The sequence below is a fragment of the Poecilia reticulata genome, chromosome 11, assembly GCF_904066995.2.
Source record: "Poecilia reticulata chromosome 11, P_reticulata-male-v2, whole genome shotgun sequence".
Classification (NCBI taxonomy): Eukaryota; Metazoa; Chordata; class Actinopteri; order Cyprinodontiformes; family Poeciliidae; genus Poecilia; species Poecilia reticulata.
Genome location: NC_088840.1, coordinates 19338703 through 19350402, shown reverse-complemented (window position 1 = coordinate 19350402; position 11700 = coordinate 19338703). Strand labels below are relative to the sequence as shown.

Here is an 11700-nt window from a genome sequence, read left to right as displayed (position 1 = left end):
TTTCTTCTTCCATATTTATCCAGATCTGGAAAATATTTCAACTCCAAACTTTTTCAGACTGGTAAGAAAATCTGACCAGTAGAAACTTAAAACATGTCAACACACTCCTTTAAAAGCTCCCAAATTCATCCGAGGTGCAGCCTTCACTTCACATCAGGAATGTCACGAGGAACATTTCCCAGCATTCTTCCCAAACACACCAGCTGAGGATGAAGTCATTCTTCATGCAGATCTGCAGTCAAAGGTGAATGCTGCCATCAAGTGGTTCAGTTTGCACTCACCTGATTCCTCCAGAGGAAAAAAAAACAACACAATTTAAAACACGAACACAGCGAGTTCATAAAAACATCACACACAAACACGGCTGTTTTTGTTTAGGAGTATATTTAGAGGTGGCACAACTGAACAAAATGTAAAAATGTAAACTCTGAAGGTGAGCGGGGGACAAATCGGAGGCTGCACCGAACGAAAAGTGCTCAGGAAAAACCGCAGAGTCGGAAAAGCAACATTTTAATCCGTTTTAAGGAAAAACTTATCACATGAGGAAAAGTAAAAGTACATCACATTAAGGCTTAGTCTGAACTCTGTCCTCTCCGTACTAATGAGAATCCAAAAAGGACACAATGCAGTTTTAGGCGAAGTGCAACGACACGTCGGAATGTCACCGTTCCAGCAGCCTGAGGCCTCCAGAGGAGACGGGCGGTAAAAACGAGAACAAAGCAACTCAGACGCATTTTAAAGAAAACAGTCAGAAAACCTCCCCTTCCGTACAATGTGGCAAAACAAATAACAGCTGTACGATGTGATTTTAAGTCTCTCTGGTTTGATAAAAACAGAAAAATAAAAAAAAAGTTCCCAAAGCATGCATTAAAACAATCTTTCAGTTTCTGTCGTATGAAAACAGATGCAGAGCTGTGTCCCAAATCCATACAGCACACCCCGGCTGAAACCTGCTCAAACTGGACAAGGGAAACATTTTTAAATAGAGTATTTACTACCAAGGCAGCCGTGAGGGGGAAATAGAATGTTATCATTTTTAAAGGTTTCTCCCCAAAAAACAGAAGTGCCCTTTGGAATTTACTCCTTTACACCAACGAAATCCAGATCTCCCTCGTGTGAATTCTTAAAGGACAGAAAATAGAGTTACGGCAGACCTGCAAACCAAAATAACAGAGTGTGGGTAGGGTAGAACTGATGTGTGGCACTGAGGTCTTTTGCTACAAAGAAGGAGGAAGTAAACCTGTGAAGAGCAAATATTTCACCTCAGCCAACAAAAATCGTTTCTCTGCTTTAAATATTTTAAGTTCTGGGAAAGTGAACCAAAAGTTCAGCTGATGAAAGAGACGACAATTCATGGAGTCAAAAGCCAAACCAGTCAGCTGACCACACCAGCTGGTTGTTGGCGAAAAGTTAATCAGCTACATTGTTTTCAGCCGTTTTCACTTTTTGAACGTCCGCTGTCATCACTGCTAATTTTGCAGATCACCTTGCATTTCAAACCACTATAATTAGCCTTTACTGCAACTGTTCTTCCTCTGTGTCTGAGCCAAATAAAGAAGTGTGTTCATTTGTGCTTCAGTGTAATAACATCCCTTCTTTCACCACATGAGAAGCATCAGATTGAGGTGACATATTTTAGGGACAAACATTTATGTGGGGGAAGTCTAACGCAGTAAAATATGGAATAATTACATGGAAAAAAGTGAGACTCGCACAAAAACGTTATAACTCACTAGCAGAGTAGGTTATTCTAATGTTGGGAGAAGTGATACATGCAGAACTGCTTCTCTGCATCTGGAATACTACACGTCTGTGTGCTCCAGATTTCTTCTGCTTGGAAATTGCATTAAAGTTCTGAGGGGTCCAGTCAAAGTCCTGACTTAAATTTTAATAGAGCGTCTGTAGAGGGAGCTGAAGATTAGGGTGATGGCAGGGATGCAGTCCAACCCGAGGGACTCATCAAATGATCAAAATAAAAATGAAGGTATGAAAAAAACAAAAAAACAAAAAAAAAACCTGAGTTGGGAGTTGGATCGCTGTGATGGCAAGAAAAACGTTTCCACTGAACAACCAGGGCATGAAGAATTCAACGAAAAACACCCCTAATTATTTTAGTCAAAATCGATCCTCCATTTTCAGTTTTATTTTGTGTCATATGCATGTCGGAATGAAAACTTTATAATTTTGAGTTTCATTGCAACCATCATGAGCTTCCAGCCTCAGCTACTCTTTTTCTTGCAAGTCATGAATTTTTGAGGTTTTATTTCGTTTTGATGGCATTTTTTTACTTTTTGATAAAAAAAAAAAAAAAAAAAGAAAGAGTAGCAGCTAACCTGGTTCAAAGTTGCCTGACATTTCCGCCGAGGGAAGCAAGTATGTGGTGCAGCATTAGGACACAGCTCCTTAACATTTGGTAATTTATCTTCCCGTTACAACCGATGTTGCTCCTGATAACAGCCGTCCTTTACCAAGCCTACACACAAAAATCCTCCTTCACATTTCTGTTGATTTTCAAAGCAAATTCAAAAGCAAAACAAACGGACAAGTCTAATCACCATGTGTGGTCAGCAGCAGCTGCATGACGAGCCAAAGTAAGAAGAAAGAAGCCAAAAAATGTGAACGGCAACAAGGTAAAATTCTGCAATATAACTAGGCTTTGCTCAACCAAGAGCGCCCCCTGCAGCCCCAGTTTGTAACATATATATTTTTTTCTCTACAGCTCACTTGCTTGTTTTTTAAAAGCCTAGCAGCAGAAATGTACAATCAATGCAATTTATGGAAAAAAAAGGGGGGAGATGTAAAAAATAAAAATCACATTCAAATTCTTTCAATGAAATCTGAAGCCCCTCTGTGTAGTTATTGCATTCACTGTTCTAGTTGCTGTCATATAAAAAAAGGGAAAAAAACGAGGAAAACCCAAGAACTGCGCATTTAAAAATCACAATGATCCAATATATTACCATCATTTTAGAGATTTTTTTTTTTTTTTGTTGTCTTTACAGAACATATTTACACATTAGGCCAATTTCTTCTAGAATTTGTTGGAAACCAAAAGTCAGAGAGCCAGGCAGACGTTAAGGAGATGAGGATGGTAAAAAGGTTAATATTACAGATGTGCTGCGTGTAGACGGTGACGTTCCTCCATACCGCATACTGTCCTCTGTACACGCGTCAGGAACAAAGTCCTCTGCTCTCCCCCCGGCGTTCCCTCGCTCTTAGCAATGAGTTCCCATGTGCCACGGAGCAAGGTCGATGGGTCTTTGGTGCAAACGTTCCTCTGACTGATAATCAGGTCATTAACAACCCCCCAACATACACACACACACACACACACAAAAAAAAAAAAAAAAAAAAAAAAAAATGAATCAACGTTTAATCAATTAGAGCAGCCCTATGCCTCGCCACATTCAAGTAAAAAGTAGAAAAACAAAACAAAAAGCAAGACAGACATCGTCAGGATAAAACGAACAACGATTCTGGACAGGCCGGATGTGACGCTTCCTCGTTAAATGAGGGCGCTCCAACGAGAAGCGCTCCTGACCAACCGCCAGGCACATAGCCGCCCGCCCTTGTGTTCTTCTTCATTGGTTGTTGGAGGTTTCTTTACGTTCGTGTGAGTTCAGAGCCGTCTTTATTTTTTGGGGAGTTTCTTGCCCTTCTTCAGGACGAGTTTGTTCTTGATGTGTCCTCGCTTCCTCTTGGCAGTCTGCTCAGAGACAGAAAAAAAGTATACAAGACATCAGCGTGAGCAACAGGGTGCAGTCCAACAGAACCTTAGAGTCCAGGCAGGTGATCAGACTGCTGGATGTAGATGGACAAATAAAAGGACGCATGTACAGAGATGGCTGGACGGACAGTTGTGGCGTCTTCACGGAAAGACACAAATGAACAGGCGAATGGACAGATTGGTGAATGAACAGACAGATGAATGGATGGATACGCGAATGAGTGATTGGTAGATCATGGAGAGAAACGGATATATGGATATGAGGAGAGATGAAGAATGACAGATGGACACAATGACAGATGACTGGATGGATGCGAGTAAAAAAGGACCAATGGGCGATAAACATCATTGGATGTCCTGATATAACACTTACACTCCCTAAATAAACACACATGCTGATCTGGCTGAAGGCCACATCAATGTTCCTCTGCATAGGCAATTACAGCTGACATGGAAACACGTTTCCTCATTAACGCAGGTGCGTGTGTGGATCATTGGAGTAAGGCGTCGAGCGCATCGTAAAACTCAAACTACAGCTAAAACCGTCTCTTCTTAAAGGAAAACGCTCACCTTCTTAGAGGTGTACTTCTGCCTGGACACCACGCTGCGGAGCTTGTGGTCCAGCGCCTCCCTGTTCTCCAGCTTCTTCACCTTGTAGATCCTGACGAGCCAGTGCTCGGAGGTGAACGCCTCCTCCAGGTGCTTGAACTTGATGTCCTTGTTGCCGATCTCGGCGTTGCGCGTCCGGTCGAAGCCAGGCGGCGTTCTGAAATCCAGCTGGGAGAGAAACAAGGTTTTTTGGTTTTTTTTGTTAAAGCTTTCCTGAGATTTTAAAATCAACTCTGCTTTGTAGCCCAAATATTTAGCATATAACTTTATAAAAATATTTATTCTAGCTAACCGTTGTCAGCACTGGTAGAAAATGTACAAATTTAACTCACTATTCAGTCTGTGAAGTTCATTTAAGCTGCAAAACACCAAGAGAGTATAACATTTTAAACAGATAACGGGAAGGCTAGACGGAGAACAGGAAAGTCTCTCCATTTTATACTTCTTGGCTTCAAACTTTTGTCTCGTTATGAGCCATGATGGATTTGGAAACATTGGCATCCTTTAGGAAAAAAACCTCAGTTTAGTGTGAGACAACTAAGCGCTACCGTCAAAGTGGAAGAGTCGGTGACTGTCTGCTGGACAACACTCTTACCTACGGTAAGGCCATAACATCACGCTTTCCCTTAGAAATTAAATTCTATAATCTGAACTAAAGATTTATCTTGTCCATATAGTTCAGTTCTGAAACGATCCACAGGTGTTTTGGTTGAAGTTCATTTTTATTTTCTTTGAATTATTCAAGTTCAAAATTTTCTTGCTGATCCCATTTGTACATTAATGACTCCACATCAGACTTGAGTTGGTCCAGTGTGGGATCTTTAAACTTCTACCAAACACCAACACATTCAGATGGACTCAGATCAACGTCTCAACTCCCAGTTCATTGGATAAAAACACCTAAAATAAAGTTACATCCCAAAGCTGCTGTGCCAAATTTAAAACTCAACAGATTAAAAATAAAAAAAACACAGTCGAAACTTAATTATAAAAGATAAACAGAGTGTGATAACACTGTGGAGTTTCCCCTTGAGCAGCAACTCCATTACATTTTTTGTTTGAGCCACTCAAACAACCTCTTGTGTCTGTTGCTCGGCGCTAAAAGCCCTTGACGGCTCGTCCTTCAGAAGCCGCCGCTGCGTCCTCTCTGCCTCTATTTTCTGAGCTACAGTTACATTCAACATTGTGTTTTTCCTCATGCTTCCTCTTTCTATCTGTGCCACAGTTGATTCATCTTATTTCTGCTCTCTCTCTGCTTCAGAGGGCAAATATTGTGAAATATTAGAAATGGAGGCTTAGTGTTATCACGCCAGCCACAGTTATTGGAAATCTCACCATCGGTTCGCCTTGTTATAGCTGCATTTTTTTTTTAGGAGGGGGCGGGTGGGGGGGCTACACTTTCTAAACATAAAAATAATTCAGGGCACTATTTTTATTGTTGCAATTATTTCTTCATGTTGCCATTTTCAATCACACTCAAACAGCTGAGGGTAAAGGTGCCGCCGTGTGTTTTGTTAAGCGGTAACTCAATTTGTTGTCACATTGTATTGCGAAGTTTGTCATCAACCGTTATTTGTTTCGAACTGCAAATTCCCACAACTCCATGAACTGTATAGCTGGGGCTTTTTGTCATTTGATGTCTCAACTATTTTTTTCTTTTATTGTTTGTAGCCATGAGAACATCAATAAAACCTGCGCTTATCTTTCAAAATATGATTGAATGTTGATTGTGTAGTCAAGGAGCCGTAATGTTTTAGCTGCTGCATTGAAGCAGCTCATTAGGTAGAAGTTTATTGATGTTAGACTCATGCAGTGAACAGCGGCAGATTTATAGTCAAAAGGCTGAGGTAATTTCTACTTTTTAAATATATAAACTTTTTAATTTCCATATTCCTCATTGCTGGCATCAATAAAGAAATGTTTCAATCTTTTTTATAAGGCATTACATTTGTTTAGATGGATTCTTAGGAAATTTTTTATGATCCGTATCTCTCGACTACAGCTGTAGACAAACCGGTAAATCAATAGCTTTGCTTTTTGGCTTCGCCCCAACAGACCGGAGCAGCACCTGCATCACTGCAGACGAAGCTCCAATCCGTCTCTCCTCCTCCTCGCTACATCCTACCATCACTAAAAAAACAAATCACAAATCACACACATACTTTAATTCCCCCACTTGAGGCAGAGACTGACCCCAACCAAGAGGGAGCAGTCCAACTTCTTCTGGTCAAGAACCAAAACCTCAGGCTTAGAGGTCCTGTGCATTTGTGAATCCTTTTGCATTTGTGAATCTTAGTCTGTGCATTTGTGAATTATGAGACCGTTTTAGCTCCATATAGAGGAGCTGAATCATTTGTCAGTGAGAAAATTTTTTTTGCTGCAATGAAAGAAAATCATTTTAGCCTTCTTTTGCACATTTTTACCGTAGGTGTTAATAAATGTGATTTTACAGTTGGGCATTTGCTGTATTGTTTATCATTTATCGTCGTCACAATAAATTCTAAATAATGATGTTTAAAAGTTTCAATAGCTGCACATATTGTTGGGATTGTTAGTTTTAATATTCAATGACTATCAATACAAAGAAATGTGTAAATATGCTTAAATACAATTAGTGTGTGCAGTTTAGTGATAAAAAAAAAAAAAAAAAAAATCACACTTAATTATGTGAATGGGTTTGTTTTTTTAAGAGAAGTATTTGTGTGTGTGGTGATATGATGGAGTCTTAGAGTTACCTAAAGAAAGGAAGTTGTAAATAGTTCTTACTTGAAGTGACTGGCTCAGTTTATTCCAAACAGAGCATCAGTAAAGTAATGTTTAGAATACATCATGTTTCTCAGTTTTCTGTCTTCTCTGCGATGTGAAACTTTAATCTGCTCCCCAGACTCTCTCCCTCCATCTTGACCTCGCCGTTTTGTCTCTCCTGACAACATTCTGAGTTGCTCTGAGCTTCACCCGTCTCTCTCTCTCTTTCTCTTCCTCTCTCTCTGTGGTCTGCAGCTGCATCGATTCAGCCCAACTTGTAGGCTGAGCAGCCTCTACAGCAGGGATGCTCGCACCTGGCAGGGCGGATATCCCATCTCTCCACCTGAAATCTGCCACGGAAAGCGGCGACAGATTTTTAAAAAGCTTCCTCCAATCCCTCATATTTTGTCTGACAGCCTCCAACACCACATGCCCCCTAAAGCAATTCCTTTAAAATCCCTTTTCTGTCAGCCGGCTCTGCTTTGAAACTCCAGCGGCAGGAATCCTTCACCTTTAGTGCTGGCAGACGCCCGTTATTTCCTGCCGAAACTGTGTACTCTAAAATAGAGTGCGGCCTTTTCCCTTTGATTGGTGACGGCGGCTGCTTGTTAGCTTTTGATTGCGCCACAGAACCGGAGCTCATTATTTGTAGCCGTGAAGTGGATCATAACACCAATAAAAATAAATCTCCTGGGAGGGGAATTGTTCCCGAGTCTTAACCCGTCCCCCGGCAGGTGAAGAAACGATCTGCTGAAATGACTTTTTGTTGACGTCGGTGCCTTACCTGCATCTCACCAAATCGATAGTACGACATCTTGTACATGAGGCAGTTGAGCAGAGTCGGCGAACCGGCCTTGTCCACTCTGAACTCTCCCTGCGGAGTGAAGTAGTCGCTCTCCTGAAAAACAAAAGGAAGCGTTAATAATCAGAATACAAACCCGTAACTGAGCACGTTATTCGCTTATAGTTTCAACCTCCAGACCTGGAAGGCATCCGAGAGCTTTATTTATAAAGAGAAGAACTAAAAAGTGTATTTTTTTTTATGTTTGTTGAATGATCAAAAGAAGGTGGAAATATTTCAAATATTTATTAAATTATTTCTCATTAATTTTCTCTAGTTGAAGTAAAATCTTAGCGTGGATGTAAAAGATCAACACAAGAGAAATGCATCAGAAGAAAACTTAACTGTCTTTTCTAAGTGATTAATGGTTTCAATCATGGATTATAATGAGTTCTAGTTTTAATACATTTAATGAATGAAAAAAGGAATGTACAAAAATGTCATGTAAAAATAAACATTTCTTTACTTTGTATTAGAAGCTAAACTGACGGTTTATTTTGGCTAAATCCTGAAATCCAGCAGGAGAGCAAAGAGTCTTTATGTGAAAAGTCCAAACCTAAATCAATATTGTATAGAAAACTGAATTATGAATCTACAGGACACAAAGTATCCACAGAAGATATGGAGTACAGCTGCTATACTTATAACCCTTATAAGTGCCTATTGTAGTTCAGACACTAAAAATGCCTTCATATGCATCAATATGCATTCTGGTAAAAGCTAATGTCTGCAGTCTTGCTCATCTCAGCTCTTAGGGGTTACAGCCAATCGCCACAGAAGAAAATAAACGTCGCTCCTGGATTGGCTGCTTTGCAAACCCAGCCAATATTGTGTCAGGTAGCATTACGTCGACGCATTTCAGCTTCCCGAGCTGCACTTTCTTTTGAATATTTTAGATATGCTTTAGGATAAAAGAAGAAAATCAGCAAATTTTCCCACACACAATTAGGAGTCAAGTTGTTCAGAAAAATCCCTAAAACGGCAGGAATCCACTGTTTTAGTTGGAACTTGTCTGCTAACAACCCTAATAGAGTTGGGCAGCTTCAAACCAAACTGACTGCTGAACTGAAAGATGTTCAGCTCACTGGTAAAGATGTTTACTCTTCTGTCAGCCATGCCGTTTGTTTCTTTGAATCAAATCAGGCAAAAAAAAAAAAATGAACCCAGCTTCCTTCAAGTCCAATAACGCGTCTTCATTCATCTCAGTCATCAGAGATGCACGTTCTTTTTTTTCTTCTGGCCATTTCCAACATGAAGCATCAATCTCTCGCGCTGCTGCGTTCTCGTTCGCAGACAGTTACCGCCATCCATCACTCACCCTGATGTCTTTGGGGTGCTCCCCTTCAGCGATCCTCACCATCCACAGGAACTTGTTTATATCGTCGCCGGAGTAGCCGATTACTCCTCCGAAGATGATCAGCACGTAATCCACATCCAGCGACCTCATAATCTCGTAGGCCGCGCTCTCGTTGGACGACATGGCCTTCCCCACCTGAAAACATCGACAGCGGGAGTTAGACTTTAATTGGCGTTTCCTGTTTTGAAAAGACGCCAGGCTTCAATACTGCAGCGGCAGAAAGGAGAATTATTGAACAGAAATACAATCATGTATTCTCTGTAATTACATTTCCTGTGGATAGACGCTGCAGAGACGAGAGGCAGCAGGTAGAAAAACAAGACGGAGCGGAGCTGGAGGGCTTTACGATTTAACTAAGAGATGAAAACATTTGTCTGCATTCTGCAGTTTAAAGAAAGAAAAATAAATCAAAGCTGGGAAAAAATATCTGACAAGAATTGACTTTTATTTCCCTCAGTGAAAATTCGGCAGAACAAGTTTAAACAAGTGATGATGCATAATGTGGCAATTACATAAAAACTCGCTAAAGAGCTGCAAACGACTCAGTCGCAGGAAGAGGAATGCTTTCGTTTCTCTGGGTAGAAGAGCAACATCAGACGGAAACAGGGAGGCTTTACCAGAGCTATGTGACTGTTGTTCCATGTGTTGTTATCAACCAGCGTGGTTCTGTTGGCCATGCCGGCTATCTGGTATCCGTAGTCCCACCACGACATCACGCGCGCATGCTCGTTCGTGTTCTGTCTCAACCAATAATAAGCCTCTCGGAAGTCGTCCAGGATATTACGAGTCCTAATGGGAAGAAAGAAAACAGGTGACCACACCGGCAGGAAGGAGGACTGTACAGAAAAGTGTCAATGTCTCCTGAGGTTTTCAGATTTTCTCGTGTTATAATCACTAACTGACTGCGATTAGCTTACACAAAGTAGCACATAAATGAAGCAGGTCTCGTAACATGAATCTGTATTCAACTCTCTAACTTGGGAGTTTTCATAGTGTGAGAACATTGACAATCAATGGCACCATCCAAACTACATTACTGCTGTTTTTTCTGTGAACATTTTGCTGTTGCTACACTTGATCTTCCATTCATACACGTTTCACTGATGATGCGAGGTTTACCTGCTTTAACTATGTGTATCGCCACTTGATATGATGCTCCAGCTGCTTCATCACTTAGTGACAAACGTATGAACCACCCTCTGCTGAGATTGTATTTCATTTAGTTTTTTGCTGAAAAATCTGGAGATTTGTAAACAACGCTGTGGCAGTGGAGCTTCAGACGCAGCCCACGAAAATCCCAACTTAAAAAAAATATATATATATGTATATCATAATCATACTTCCCCTTCTTTATTACTTTGCTTGGCCCAGACACAGTCTTCTTACTCATCATAGCCTTAGGTAATTTTGTAAAATAGACCAAGTACAGACAGATGTGATTGAAAGTATCTATGGATGTCAATTTTTAAGTCTTGCCCAAAATGTTCAACTGGATCTGGACTTTGACTAGGCCACTTGAACCTGAGTACACTTTTATTTAAACTACTCCATGATAGCTTAGGGTTGTGGTCCTGTTGGAAGGCAAACCTCTGCTCTGGTCTCGACCTCCAATGGGAAAACACACGTTTCAAAAACGTCGTATCGTTTTAATTCCCCATAATGATGATCCTCTTTGTGTCTGTAACCTAAAATCCCAATAAAGACATTAAAGTTTGTTTTTATAATGTGAAAAAGTTCAAGCAGCATGAATTCTGTAGCAAGGACATTTCTGCCTGCAGGAGATATTCATGTTTTAGAACCAGGTGCTTCTTGACAAAGAGTTTTCCATCTTAATGAGACTTGTTTGTATGAATAAGGGCTATATTTAGTTAAGATGTTCAATCAGAATAGCAACATCTTATAAAAACAACTCTTCATAAGAAATTAAGAAGCTGTTGGTCATTAAATTTACCTCATGAAGAAAAGTTAATTAACCACATGGTTTATTCCATTAAATCTGTGCGTGTGTATTCGTCTGAACGTGTGTGTGTGTGTGTGTGTGTGTGTGTGTGTGTGTGTGTGTGTGTATGTATGCGTACATCCAAAACGAAGAAGCAAATATGACAGGCATGTAGCCAAGAATAGCATGATTAAACAATTGTCTGAGCTCCTACAGTAACGTCATAAATTTATGCATGAGAACTTGTGGGTCCACCATTTAGCCTTCAATATTTCTTCCTAAGGGCTTTAAAAGAATAATTAGGCCTGTGAAGCATGGCAGAGAGAATAATATATGAGCTTTTTACAAATTCAGAGAAGGTCCACCGGTGTTTGCGTTAACCTACAAAAACCATGTTAAACAATATATCAGATCTTCCAGGGACACGTCAATATTTCCATACAGCTCATGAAATATACATGTGCACGAACCCGAAGTTCTGT

The 11700-nt window shown here is 40.4% G+C and overlaps 1 protein-coding gene across 1 annotated transcript in view; it reads right to left on the bottom strand.

The window, feature by feature from the left end:
• Positions 1 to 365: 365 nt before the first annotated feature.
• The window catches only part of LOC103472660 (dolichyl-diphosphooligosaccharide--protein glycosyltransferase subunit STT3B), a 102055-nt gene continuing 90720 nt past the window's right edge, over positions 366 to 11700 (bottom strand). The window contains exons 12-16 of the mRNA XM_008422421.3: positions 9897 to 10068; positions 9241 to 9414; positions 7866 to 7979; positions 4298 to 4504; positions 366 to 3706 (exon numbers count right to left, since the gene is read on the bottom strand). Coding sequence (XP_008420643.1) covers positions 3632 to 3706; positions 4298 to 4504; positions 7866 to 7979; positions 9241 to 9414; positions 9897 to 10068 — 742 coding nt within the window. The 3' untranslated portion in view covers positions 366 to 3631. The remainder of the gene's footprint in view (positions 3707 to 4297; positions 4505 to 7865; positions 7980 to 9240; positions 9415 to 9896; positions 10069 to 11700) is intronic.